Source organism: Danio rerio, chromosome 24 (assembly GCF_049306965.1).
Source record: "Danio rerio strain Tuebingen ecotype United States chromosome 24, GRCz12tu, whole genome shotgun sequence".
Lineage (NCBI taxonomy): Eukaryota > Metazoa > Chordata > Actinopteri > Cypriniformes > Danionidae > Danio > Danio rerio.
The window spans coordinates 29,653,761-29,668,941 of NC_133199.1; the positions used below are offsets into that span (position 1 = coordinate 29,653,761).

General features: G+C 36.0%; 1 protein-coding gene across 49 annotated transcripts in view; it reads right to left on the reverse strand.

Annotated features, from left to right (window-relative positions):
• Nucleotides 1-14,589, reverse strand: part of cnksr2a (connector enhancer of kinase suppressor of Ras 2a) — a 218,235-nt gene extending 203,646 nt beyond the window's left edge. For 36 of the 49 annotated variants that reach the window (XR_012399414.1, XR_012399413.1, XR_012399411.1 and 33 more), the window contains exon 1: nt 6,643-7,158. Coding sequence is in view for 45 of the 49 variants with exons in the window: in XM_073940788.1 (XP_073796889.1) it covers nt 6,643-6,706 (64 nt within the window). In the remaining 4 variants the exon portion in view is untranslated. Of the gene's footprint in view, nt 1-6,642; nt 7,159-11,302; nt 11,373-14,503 lie in introns of those variants that run through there. The other 13 variants (XR_012399412.1, XM_073940782.1, XM_073940798.1 and 10 more) reach the window with 1 other exon arrangement.
• Nucleotides 14,590-15,181: the final 592 nt, after the last annotated feature.

Below are 15,181 nucleotides of genomic sequence, written 5' to 3' on the forward strand. Positions count from 1 at the left end.
AGCTCTACAGTTCAACCAAAAGCCATACAGTACAACCGAAATATAAAGGGACGGCATATTCTGTCCTCATTAGCCCCTTTCACACAGTGATACCGGTAAATATCCGGAAAATTTCCGGAACGACTTTACCGGTATATTCAAAAAAGCGCTGTTCACACAGGCGAGGACGTTACGGAAATTTTCCGGAAAAGAGCATTCACACATCCATTCCAAAATACCGGTAAATTCTGACATCATTCACCACAAATGAGCTTTAAACGGCTGCGCTTGTATTTGTAAACATTTGACTAAATTACAAACTCTGTGGATGATCAATATTGTGAACAACTTTCGCAGGATCACTTTCGCATGTCGAGATGTTCATAATATGTGCGTGTGCAGGCGTTCACAGGCACACGCAAAGCTTGAAGGTAAACAAACAACAGCTTATCATAAGCATCTCATCGATGATTATTTACACAGTTGGCATTAAGAAGAACATATAAACGTGATCTGACTATCTTCTAGCAGCTAAATGTGTCTGAAACAATATTCAAAGGCTTTTATTCTCATAAACCGCGCGGACGTAAACGCGTTTGACTGTTGTGATTGGCTAAAGCAGACGTCTCACGTCAGCACGTTCTAGACGTGCACGCGCTTATTATGGTAATCTTCCTTCTGCATTCACACAGCGCAGCATTCCGGCAACTTGCCGGTAATGTTACAACTTCTCATTCCGGAAAATAGCCAGAACGAATTTACAGGTATTTTCAAAAAGGACCTGTTCACACATACAACCTTTCCGGAGGTCTGTATGTGTGAAAGGGGCTATTGACTCATCCTCATGTCATTGCAAACCTGGATGCATGTTTTTTTTCTTTCTCAGAATACAAAATTAAAGAAAAATATTGACTTTTTACCATAAGGTCAAGTGTTTTGGACACTATTTACTTTCATTGTATGGACAAAAACTTTCAATACCTTTTTTTTTCAATGCCATTATAATGGACATCAGATTGGACATGTGACCTCAGGAAAATAGTGAACATCAGATTCTATTCTCAAATAATAGTACATTGTTGTACAGTACATGAGATGAGGTATTTTTAAGACCGTATTACAATGTAGAAATATGGTTCACTGCTGCCAGAATTTTACTGTTAAATTACAGAAAAGCTGAATTTTGGAAAACAGTAAAGGTACTGTAGAATAACAGTTCACTCCTGGAAATCCAGCTGCCAGTATTTTACCATTAAATTACAGAAAAGTTGTTTTCTGGAAAACAGTAATGGTACTGTAGAATAACAGTTCACCGCTGGAAACCCAGCTTCCAGTATTTTACCGTTAAATTACAGAAAAGCTGTTTTTTGGAAAACAGTGATGCTGTGTTCACACCAGACACAAAAGGCGTGTCAACCGCAAGTGATTTACATGTTAAATCAATGCAAACGCACGAATAGACATCCTGCGGTGCAATAAGCAAGACAATTACAAGACATTTTTTACAGTGTAGATGTCAATAACATATGCAGAAACTGAATTGTAAAAATGTGACTAGAAAAATGCGATCTAAGCATTACAGGAGTGAAAAAGGTCACAAAGTCACAGTCAAAAACTGGGAGAAGTGTGATTATATTAAATGAGTCAGTCAGTTTGACAGCTTGTGCATTTACCATTCGTCATCAGATAAATGAAGAATGGTAATTTAAAAAAAATTTAAATTAAATTTAAAATTAGGACCACTGTTATTGTTTACATCCCTCGAAATGGTATATAATACTATAGTATTTATAACTTGTGTTTATAACTATTAGCTATGTTGTTATTTATAGCTATTACTATATTGTTATCAATATAGTTTTTAGCAGTGCACAATTTATTGTTGGCCATATCGGTATCAACCAATCAATATATTTGAATCTATATTTACATTAATTTTATAATATAATAATTAATTATTAGCCAATAAATTATAGATTATTTCAAAAGAATAATAATAATAATGCCCTCCATTTATATAGCGCTTTTCTGGACACTCAAAGCGCTTAACACACAGGGGTGGAATCTCCTCATCCACGACCAGTGTGCAGCATCCACCTGGATGATGTGACGGCAGCCATATTGCAGATATGGGGTTGGTTAAGAGGGTATGATGGACCTCGGTTTAACGTCTCATCTAAAAGCCGGCGCTCACTGAGCACTACTAGAGAATCCCTATCACTATACTGGGGTGTTAAGACCCACAATTTCCTGTAGAATGTAGTTACTTACTGGAAGCAGTTCTCCAGTAACTTAAAACAGTAAATCATTTATAGAACATCCATGTACTGTATGTGTCTTTACAGTATTGTATATCTTTACTGTAAAATTTACTGTCATTTTCACAATGCGACTTTAAAATACAGTAACATACAGTAAGATTTGTATTTATCGTACTATACATTACTTAATTCTGATGAAATACGAATTAAAGAGTTATCGATACGGTTCAAAATATCCACATCAGTGCATTCTTACTCTATAATTATTGCTCCTGATGGTGAACAGGCTTTAAGTCCGATTTTTAAGGAGCATTTAGCTTGAGGCGATGATGATTCCAGTGTCTTCACAATGATCCCTTTAAAGTGTCGTCAAGAACAGACAAAGCCGTTTGAGAGGCATCTCCTCCGAATGCGTAGCTGATTCTGAAGCAAATGAGTCTGTGCCACTCCAGGCAGCACCAATACACCATTCCAGCTTCAGCGAGACTTTAATAATGGCATTTAGAAAGGGCCAGAGAGGGGGTGTGCTGAGTGTAATGTGTAGGCCTAGGGGTTTGCGCAGCATGTACAGGCATCGATCAAAACGCTCACTGACTCACAAACTGAAAAATAGATTTGTTATAAGTCACAGATGCAGGTTGACCTGAAGCTCATGTACATATGTACTCCTCCAACACACACATACACACACCAAATAAGCCTCTACTTCAATTTTGCCAAACTGATTCAGCTACATCCGGATCCTGTCTCCCCGTAAGCTGTATTAGTTGTGCTATTAAATTAATCTGTACTTTGGAAGCAGGTAAAATAGCGCAGCTCTATATTTTGCTGGTTATGGGCTTGTAATTGGGTCAGTAAACGGAGGTCAGTAATGGGTCTAGATTTTTATAGCTTTTAAGTACAAGTCCGAATGGCCGAATTATGAGACAAATTGATAGAGTGCAGACCAATAAATGTGATTACAATAACAGGTGGCACTCAAATGAATGCAGCAGTTGAATGTACTGTAAAAATGAGGGTAAATATCCCTTCCTGACGCTCATCCTGATAAGATCTTCTGCTCTGAATGGTTGGTCTCTTTCTCTCTGTGCGCCTCACAGATGCTCATATTGACGCACAAATGACAAGGCACAAACGCTGAATAATTCTAGTACACATGCATGCAAAAGTCCACAACTTTATGGCAGAATTTAGTTCCAGACAAAGCTTTGAGCACATTTTCAGCATTGGGGAGACCAGCTGTATCGATTTAAAGGGTTTGTTAATACCAAAATGAACATTCTGTCATCATTTATTCATTCTTATCCATTTCAAAGCACTTGTTCATCATTGTAAAACTTACTTATTTACTCCCAGGGTCATTCGAAGTTGATATTTAGCCGCACCATGTTTAATTTTTACGAGTTGGTTGTTAGCCCAATGCTCAACGCCCAACCTGAAGGACCAGGACATATATACATACTGTACACTATGGCTGGGCGATTTCAGGGTATAACCAGGAATCCTAAAGGTAATTTCAATACTTTAAAGACCTTATCAAAATATTTTAAGAGCTCATCACCACTTCAAGTTATAATCAGTATCAAACCTTCAACTTAATAAACAGTTGCTAATAAACATTTGTAGTTAAATAAATCAATGAAGCACAACCATGCAACAAAACTCAAATAAGCTCGGAAGAAACCAAACTTGAAATAATAAATTATGTGGTTGTTTTCAGCAACAGGCTTCAACCAATGTTTAAGCTCGTCTTTTTCCAACCAGGAGTACCCAAACTTACATTTTCCCATTTTGATGTCGGTTTCACTCTGTGGTTTCGTTACATGTGGAGAGCGTCACATCACCTTCCCGCATTTGTTGTTAAATTATGTGACATCACTTGGACAGAGGAGCTTGGCCGGACAATCGAACGAATCAATCGCAGGGATCAAGCTTGCCGTTGTTAATATTAGGGGGAAAATAAATATATTTATGCTTTTTAGGAGTCAAACACTTTAGACAACACTTACACAAAATTTAAGGCCTCATAAAAATGCAAAGAAAACTTTTTAGTACCTTTTAATGGCTTTAATTTTCTCATATTTAAATTATCAACTTTTAATACTTTTTAAGACCCCGTGGACACCCTGGATTTGGCCTAAAATCAAAATATTGAATAGCTGAACATTTTAATTCGGTTACAATTAATAAACGATTATTTTATTTACTTATTTTATGTTTTTGCCCATATAGTTCACTGAGATTTGTACAGTAAATATGCCTTTTTAAAAGTTGTTTTACTTTTTAAATGTTTTATTTCTCACATGTATGCGAAGGCTGCACTGGACTGTACGTGTGTGCTGGGCTGAAGTATAATACCACAATATTATAATAAGTATAAATCATAATATAATAAGTAAAAATTAATTTATTCATTTTGTTTTCAGCATGGTCCCTTAATTAATCTGGAGTCGCCACTGCAGAATGAACCGCCAATAAGTATAAATTAGTTATTATAAAGAAATTGAAAAAATTTTCCTGGAAAAATTTGATCGATTATAGGTTCTAAATGTCGATTTCAATTACTTTTTCGAATAGTCACCCAGCCATAACATACACTACGGACAATTCAGCTTATTCAATTCACCTATAGAGCATTGTAAAACCAATCGAGGTATTATTTTTAATTAAATCAGATATGTCTATCCTTCCATTAAAAGTGTTCACCCAAAACTCTAATGCTTTAAATATTACTAAAATGATGAACCACTTGTTGCATTTCTAATTTGTCATTTTTAAGTGAATTTTGACTCAGCTTCAAGTGGTTGCAACCCTTTATGAGTATTGTGTTTTTTAATTTAAAAAAATAGGATATTTCATTTGACAACTGTAGTAACTGATTTTCATAGTAGGAGACTAAAATAATATAGAAAAGGCTACCAGTTAACTACATTTTTCTTTTTTGTCAGAAAAAACTCAATTAGTTTAGGTTTGAACAAGCAATTAGATTAGTAAATTATGACAAAATATTCAGTTTAATTGAACTATCCCCTTAACCCTACAAGAGATTATTATTATTTGTGTTCCAAAGATTTTTTTTAGGTTTGAAACTGCATGAGGATGAGTAAATGACAGAACTTTCAATTGTGGGTGAACTAACCCTTACCTCTCAATAAACTGAATACAGGGGGACTGTACCCTCTTCCCCTTATGTCTATAGAAATTGCATCCAACAAATGCTGCCAATTCTTTCAATACATTTATCATTTCCAAATGCAGAAAATCTGATTCCAAAGGTACTTTCTCACATATTTCTGATTTCTTTGTCATTAAATGTTAGCTCTTAGACATTATATAAAGAACAATTTTTATGTCTGATATCAAACAAGCCTTATATCACAGATCTGATTCATTATCCCGCCGGGACGCACTCGAATCCTGTCATACAACCTCGATAACTCACTGCTCGATTTGTTATTGTGATGACGAATCTGGACACGCCGCCCACACCCACGAGAGCAGAGAAGGTGCGTAATTGCCCCCTCCGCCTCCGCGCATCAAAGATTCTGCATCTCTCCTTCAGCAAATCGCAAGGAAGATCCTTTACATTAAATGTAATATCTCTCCTAAAATTGTCAAGTTTAATCCGTGCCTAATGGAAATGGTGGTTTTTGATGCTCCGTGAGCAGCATTCCCATTATTGCCAGTGCAAAGTCATGATGATTTGGAGTTTAGCACTCTAAAAAATAAATGACAGTTCTTTTTTGGCATCAATGATTCCTTTAATAACCATGGAATCTATTCGTTCCACCAAAGCGTCATTATGGTGGGAAATGGTTCTTTAGATTACTCAAATATATGGGAAAGACTTTTCCATAAGGTTATTTGGGGAACCCCATTGCATCACTGTGAAATCCCTGTTTTTTTGGTTCTTCCAAAAGAGTGTAGTGTAGCTCCTTATCATGAAGCCAAATTGTAACAGGTTATTTGTATATGTCGTCGTCCTAATTATGTGTTTTAGTCTTTGAATTAGCCTTATCAGCGTCTTTTAAGGCGGTCGATGTTTAAAGAGATTCCTCAGAATTCCAATCAGAAAAAATAGATTCGTTTTAACGGCAATATAGTGATTACATTTATGTGTAAAAATATATATTGTGTAAAAATAACAAATATACACCGTAAAAGCGAAATAAGTATACTAAACTTTTTGTTCGACTTCATGTGAGGCGGTTGATGCCATGATTTAACCCAAAGGCTAATTCACAGTTGCCATAAGACACCTGTACGCTTCATTATTTGACAGAATGTAAAACCCACTCAACTTGTAATAAATCAATTCAAATGTATCCATTAAAACAACCCAGCGCATTTAGATAGTGAATGATGGTCGTTTCAGGCTTAAAGACCAAAACGCATTACGTACCTTTCATCCAGTCCACAACTTGACTGGGGCTCCATTTACTAACAGGTTCCATGACGAGAGCCATCGTGAAACTTTCTGCGGATGCCCCTTCAACGCGGCTGCGAGGGGCAGAAGATGTGGTTTAACGGTAGCTCAGATCGGTGGTCTCACGTTAAGCGCCTAGATTTGGCCCCCGATTACGCGATTTCATCCCATCCAGAATTGCGCATCGAAAAGCGTCACACGACATCAAGCACATTTTACTCCCGCAAACTCTTGCATTTCTTACACAATCAACGCCCTCTTCTGAGAGCCCAAACCCGGTCCCCGTTTCAGTTCAGATCCTGGCATAATGTGCCATGCTCAGCCGGGTCCCCAACAGTCGCGTCTTCATGTCATGCACCAACTGCAGTCTTTCCTGTTTCTCCCTTCCCCTCCCTTCGTGTTCGTCTCCTCTTTAGGGGTCTGTACCTTTCAGAGGTGGGTATATAGAGTAAGACAGAGAGAAATGAGCGGTGTGCCCACGGGGACTCAAGTGAACGTCGCTTCCAAAAGCAGTGGCGAGCGTTGATTCAATTGGGCGCGCGCTCCTCCTGTGGGTGGTGCGGCAAAGTGAATTTGACTCGCGCGCTCGGTTTATTTCCCACGAGGATAAAAGGCTTTCGGCCGTATTCATTTTAATGAGGGGCACGCTGGTTCACCCTGCTTCACAAACTCTGTAAAAGCAGTGCACGCAAAAAGTGTCTGCATGGAATTTGTAATGGTGCTCATGCTATATTGGCATGCTACTTGGCGACTTTTGAGGCTAATGTTGTGGTTGAAACCAAAATTATGGAGGAATATGGTAGCATAAACCATAAGAGGGACAAGAATAACTCAAAAGATTCATAAATGGAGTTCAATCAGGGTTACATTTTACTCCAGCGGATCTTTCTCAGGATAAGTTTATTTTTGAAAGTGATTTTTTGGCAATAGCCTACAGTCTTAAAAAGCTATTACGCATTCTAATTAAAACGGGAGAATTTAATTAATTTAACAAAAGCTTGGTGGAATTAGATGGGTAAGTTGTTTCGATGATATTTTTGGAAAAACACCTGTATCACTAAACTGATATAAAAAGAACATAAAAAAATAAAGCTAACATAGAGAATGCATCTATCTTTTGGTCTGAAATTTTAGTACTTCATCAAAAATATGAGAAGAATTACCACTGAATGTCACCAGGCTTTTGAAAGTAATCCACAAAGCCAAACATACATTTTGAGAAAGAAGTAAAACCATAAATCATTAACAGAAAGAGATTTGGCCCAAAGGCATTTAAATTTCACATTATATGAGAGTACTGAAAAAACATCTTAGAATTAAACTCTAAATAATATTTGGAAATTTTAATCAACTACAGCATCTATTATTCACATGAAGTGCCCCAGAATAGGCATTAGTTTCTAGCATAACAATAAGATACAAAATCTGTATTTAATATGGTTTATTATCACGGCCAGCCAAGCAATACTGTGTACAGTAGAAAAAAATCTTACTTTTTAACACTGTAAAACCCAATAAGTTAAAGTAACTAAACCATTTAAGGAAACCAATTGCAACAAACCATTTAAGTTCTAAAACTAATTCTAATGAGTACTGTAAACTTAATCCATTTGAGTAAATGAAGCAGTTTGAGCACAGTAAAACCCAATAAATGAAGAGAACTCAAATCTATTGAGTATTGTAAAACCCAATAAGTTAAGGCAACTCATACCCTTTGAGTAAACCGACTGCAACAAACCATTTGAGTTAAAAAAAAATCTTTACTGTAAACATACTCCATTTAAGTTGAAGTGATGAGGTATTTAAATAACTCATTACCTTTAACACTGAGTTCAAAACTCTTTTTTTAAAGAGTCAATTTTGATTTAATAATATATAAAATACACTCATTTCATTTGATAAAGTTGACTGTTGGGTTTTACAGTGTATGAATTCCATCTAAGATATGAAATATATTATGAATGAAAGTTTTTATCACATTGAGGATGTGCTAACATGACAATGATGGGCTAAAACAGAAAAGCTTTCAACTTTTTTAGCACAGCCTTACAGGCAACAAAGTTGTCAGAACAATGTCTGTTCAGCAAAAATGACAAAAATGCTTTAATATGCATGCCGGGCCAGTAGTTGATGATGTCACTCAAAAGAAACACCACACATCTGCACAAATATAGTGTAGCCTGTTGTTTTGGTTGTGGAGTACTTCAACATGATGTATATGTGCATAATGTCACAGTTTTTACAAAATTGTATTTTTACACGTAAAACTGAGACAATACTGTTTAAAGAAATGCACTTTGAAACCTGTTTTCAAAAGGTTGTGTCTTAAAGGTCTGTGTGGTCCACTTCGATATCATCTTTAAAACTTTAGTTGATGTGTAATATAGCTGTGTGAACATAAACAACATCAGAATGTAAGACACTCAAAGTGCAATGCAAAGGGAGATATTGGCATTTACAGAGTTAGCTTAGCAAAGCCTTAAGCATAGTTTGAGAACTACAAAAAAAAACAAAAAAAAAAAACATCCAGACTAGTGAGCTCAAAAACGCTTCAGATTATGTGCAAGAAGTGTGGCCAGAGGCGTTGTAATGTTATAGCATATAAATGCTGTCCAAACGCTGCTATTTTTACAGAGCTTGTTTTGTTTCTGTATTTGGGCTTCTAAAGGACACAACACAAAGGGAGAAGAGCTTAAAGTTTAATTTTAATTATGTCCCAAAAAATTATAAAAAAAATATATAGCTAGCATTTGACAAAGGACAGCTTCCAGAATCTCTCCTATAGTTCAGTGCTGGACTCGGCTAATAACTAGAAGCTGTGGATTATGGACGTAAACAAGGATGTAGACAATGCGTAAAGCTGCTTGGCTACAAATTCATATTTTTCCATCAAACCGCTGTAAATACCCATTATTTTCACCAGCGGTGCAGTTTCTCTTTATGCAGCCACGTTCAGTGTCTCTTTATGCGGACTCTTTCCTGTGTGTTCTACATCTCAAATAACGAACTCGCAAAAGATATGTGAACGTTTCATATTACTCACACATGCTCAAAGCCTGAATATATGTGAAAGACACTTGTCAGATTTTATTTTAGAAAGCGGGCGTGAGATCTGATTCAGACTCATACCGATACTGTTAACAGCTACTCTGACTGACAGTGTCTACACAGCGCAAAAGCGCTTGCTTGTAGGTGCGTGATGCTTTTCCTGGTGACGTGGAGCCAATCCACAAATTACAGCACATTATGTTAGCTGACCTATGGGAGCGTCTTGAAGGTCGTTTTCATATTAGCAAAGTAGCTGTATATTATCAAAGTAAGATACATAAAAAAAAAAAATGTGATTTTCCACAAATGAAGCATGAGCACACATTGCTTTGCATCTTATAAACACAACCAAACCTTAAAAATATACTCTGGACCACCTCTTTAAAGCTCCCAAGATGCTATTTTTGCATAACAGAACAACGATAATGCATAAAAAGTTCAAATGTGCCCATCAGAACAGTCCTGAAAATGTTTTCTAACTGAATCAGTCTTGCCATTTGCAACATGGACAGTTTCACCAGTTCACCATCATCCCTGCCCTTCATCCTGGCTGCCTATTGATTCAGTTCCAACTCATCCTTACATCAGAACCAGAGCAGATGGAGCCAGGAGGCTGGAGTCGGGCCCAGATCGGGCCCCAGTATGTCAGCATGAATCATACAACAGATTCTGTGGAACCTCACCACAGAGATTCAGTGATCAGTGGGCTCTGCCCCATAAACATGCACTCTTGATCACACGAGGCAGACAGAATCAGAGCAGGGAAAACTAGAGCTGTCAGATTTACTTGCAGCACAGTCCAGCTCAGGGGCTATTTTAGCGGCTGATTTCATATTTGTCCCCTAAATGTGCTCTTTTCAGACAACTGTGTGTGGAGACACAACTGCTTTTGAACTAATCTTTGTCTTTGCATGCCGTTTTACTTTTATTCAACAGATTTGGACTTGTGCGCCCCCTTTTGGCCAGCCAGAGACATGAGCGATAAATAGACATTTATAGTTCCATAAAGAAATAGAAAAAGTATTGATATCACTGTTATATGTTACGTATTCATTGTCAGGTTTAAATACACATGCTACTAACACACACTGTACAAGCCTGGCAATAATCACATGTTTATAGTGATATATGGATATAGTTTTCCAGAAAATCAAAGCTTGTCCTTTGTTCTGACTCTGAGACAAGTGCTATGAAAACCTGGGAAAACTCAGCTTCCCATGGGCAGAGGGAACATCAGATAGAAAGAGTCTGTCAGTGCTGCTTCCTTATGCTGTTTTTGCTGTGCAAACAGGGTGGTAAACAAACACCTCCAGATGGATGGAGCGATCGGCTTCAGAACGCATTGCTGCTTTTGAGTGGGAGGCACAAGGTTTTTTTTTTCTATTTCCTGCCGGCCTAGATGTTTTGGAGACGTTAAATTTATTCCCCCATCCATGCAGCTCCTACTCTTCTAGAATGTCATAAAAAAAAAGCGTGTGCTGTTTTGGAAAATGAAGTGGGTTAGCAGTGCTGTCTGACAGCTGCCACACGACTCCTTATCCATAATAAACACAGCTGGGTGGAAAATGTTTGTGTGGCACCAAGATACCTGTGTGTGTCCGGAGAACTAGCTGAGAGGTTTGGGAGTGCATGTCTTTTTGCCATTCTGGAAGAGTTTCCTCGAAAAAAGAAGAATGATTGATATTGTTAGAGGAATAGAAGACAGAAGCTCCATCGGCATCTCCATGCTGTCTACACACAAAGTTTTTCCACTGTTTGTACACAACAAACAAAAATCAAATCACATATAGGGCATACAGTCATAGTATGGATCTTGTGGGGCACATCATACTAAAGTGATGGATGTTTAGTCCACAAAGCCAGTCTTGTGTTGCGGTGGCAGTAACCAAAAATACACTAAATGAGTCATTGTACAACAAGGTGATTTTAAAAATATTTGGTTTGTAACTCTCAGATTTAGAATTTTCACATTGTATCTCAGCTATTATGGTCCTAACTTATAATTTAATATATAAATTTTAAACTAATTTATAATTAAAATATGGTGTGTGTGTGTGTGTGTGTGTGTGTGTGTGTGTGTGTGTGTGTGTGTGTGTGTGTGTGTGTGTGTATAAACACAGTTGAAGTCAGAATTATTAGCCCCCTTGCTTATTTTTTTCCCCAATTTTTGTTTAACGGAGAGAATATTTTTCTGATTTCTAAAAACTTATTATATATTTACTCGATTATATATCTTTGCTATTATGACTGTAAATAATATTTGACTAGATATTTTTCAAGACACTTCTATACAGTTTAAAGTGACATTTAAAGGCTTAACTAGGTTAATTAGGTTAACATACATACATACATATACATACATACATATATATATATATATATATATATATATATATATATATATATATATATATATATATACATACATACATACATACATATATACATACATATATACATATATATATATATATATATATATATATATATAAATATATATATATATATATATATATATATATATATATATATATATACATATATACATACATATATATATACATATATACATATATATATATATATATATATATATATATATATATATATATATATATATATATATATATATATATATACATATATATATATATATATATATATATATATATATATATATATATATATATATATATATATATATATATATTAGGTGGGCATAGATACTTTTTATCTAGATTAATCTTACTGTAATCTTGGAATTAATCTAGATTAATCTAGATTAAAATGACTAATTTTTATTTCTGCCGAAGGCATTCAAAATATGTGTGCTATCCAAATAATGACTAAATGTAAGTCTTTGAGAATGGGTTTCTCAAGCCATCTCCTGTTTCTAAAACGCATGACAAACTGCTTGAGAAACTGTTCTACTATGATAATTGGTGATGAAAATAAATTATGTTAAATAAGATGTACTTGTGTTCTGTTTATTCAGTTAACAAACATTAATTTTTAACGTAGTTGGTTTTTTTTCTCCAACTAAAAGCCCAACTTCAAGTCTGTATGACACATTTCACATGTTAATGGTGAACAAAGGCCTGTTGCACAAAGCTAGTTTGGGTTTTTACCTTGGTAAGTTCGCATTGATTTTGAGCAAAGATTTCGGGCTAAAAAGGTCCGTTGATTTTTATCGATTTTGTCGCGACGATAGCTTACGCCACATTCCGAGATATGCAGTACAAAGACAAACAGAACCAATCAGCTGTGACTAAAGTGACACATCTGATGTCTTTTCTTCTCCAAATAAAAGCCGAACTTCAAGTCTGTATGACAGTTTGGCGTTATGAGTTCACAAAGTTTGGTCCAATGTTTAGTCAATGGTACTTTTCCAATTCTTCCGGGACAGTTTTCAGAAAACGGATCAGGAAAAGCTATAGCAACTTAATTCAGTATATTTTGGAGGTTTGGAGTTAGTTTGGTGGTTGTACATAGTATGAATGCTCAAGGAGGAGATGCGTTTTTAAAATAATCTAAAAAGAAGAAGTTTATGTAGTATAACAGTATGTTGGCTTTCTCAAGCCACAATAATTATGTGCTAGATAAAACATTTTTCAAATAAATATGCACATTCAGCCTCACAAAATACAGTTGTCAGGTAAATGAACAGCCAAATGGCCACTTCAGTTTTAATTGTACTTATCCAATTGTACTTATCCAAATTGTACTTTAATTGTTCTTAATTGTCGCTCTATCTAAATGTACAATTAATGGTTTTAGTAGTGTCCTACATCAGCTGCTACTCAACCAAAGATTGACGAATCGCTTTGGGTTCCCTGGTCACTATGCCTGCTTGACATGGCATGTTAAAGCTATCGGTCTCTCTGGTCTGAGCTTTCTCTCTCTTTCTCTCACTATAATAGCATAACTGCTCTGCTGATGGATGGCCGTTTCCACAAAGCTAAACAAACACTTTCCAATAGAGTGATTGCAGGCCATTTAGCCATTCTATCAAGACCAATGGGCAAATGTCTAGAGAATCTGGGGTCCCTGTGGTGGGGATATAGATCCCATTCTTCAGCCCCTCGCCATCAACAACTCCGAATTAATCTCCAGTTTAGATTTCAGATCCAATCTCAAGGTCAATTTGTGTGGAGCACAGTAACAAGGTTTCAAGGTTTTTAGGAGTCGATCGATCAGCGTTACTATCATCTTCCAGATCATTTTCCAAACACGACAGAGCGCTGAGTTATTTTCACTTAATAACTCACGACATGTGGACTATTAATTATTCATTCCACAACTTCAGTGAGGGTTGAGCTGGAGGGAAGGGCCTTGGACTGTAATGGCGGGAAAATCCTCATTTCATCTAAATGGGGCAAAGACACTCTAGAGACGACAGCATGGCTTCCTAACTGAGGCTTGGTCTTTTTTGCAGGCTCTTTTAAAAAGATAATGAACATCAGAGTTTATTAAGGACTCCAGGCTGCAGCTTACATAAATGACAAGATTGTGTGATGATAAGGAAGCAGTGCTAATTTTGTGACGAGGTATTACTATTTTTTTCTAAGGTAACATTTGACACTGTTGTCAGAAAATCAATGAACAAAAACAATAAAGGAGTTTCATGCATTTTTGCTCTAAATATACTTGACAACAACTTAAATAATGAGATTAAAAGTTCATTGAAAAAGTTATTCTTCGTGTAACCAACAAAAATATAATTTTGTGAAAACAGGGATGTTGGTAAGTCTATCCTGTGACATGCATACACTGTGAGTTTATTACTTACCATTTGTAGTTCGCTTTTGGTAACTAGAACATTTTGACAGAAACAAATGTGAAAGTATTTGACAACTTGCACAACACAGGTAGAAGGACGTTACACGTGTAGATTTCTTTATAAAATTAGATCGCCATCTATTGGTCTGGCATGTGAAAACGTTTTTGGGTTTTGTTTTGGTTTTGTGGATTGGTATGAACATGGGTTCAGGAAAAGTTCTCGTCTGAATTTTTAATATTTTAAGTGGCTTTTATCTTTTGAAATTACTTTTACAATATTTTATGCATAATGATTTAAAACAAATATTGCAAATTTCCTTTTAATTAAAAAATGTAAACCTGTAAAAATATTAATTATCCCCTGCTGGAAAAAAAAACAGCTTAAGGTTTTAGCTGGTCGACCAGCCCTGTTTTAGTGTTGTTTTGGCCTTTTTTTTAGGCTGGTTTCCAGCCATTTCCAGCCTGGTTTTAGCTGGTCAGGGTGGAAAATGACTAGAACCAGCTAAAATCAGCTTGACCAGCCTGGTTTAAGCTGGACAAACAACAGAAAAGTGTGTAGTTTTTGCAAAACGAACATGTTTATTTTAATCATATTTTCAGGTTGCACAATTTGAACAGCAGGATCGCTATTGTTGTGTACATTCAACAGTTGCACAAAAGGTCATTTAGATTATTCAAATATTTTAAC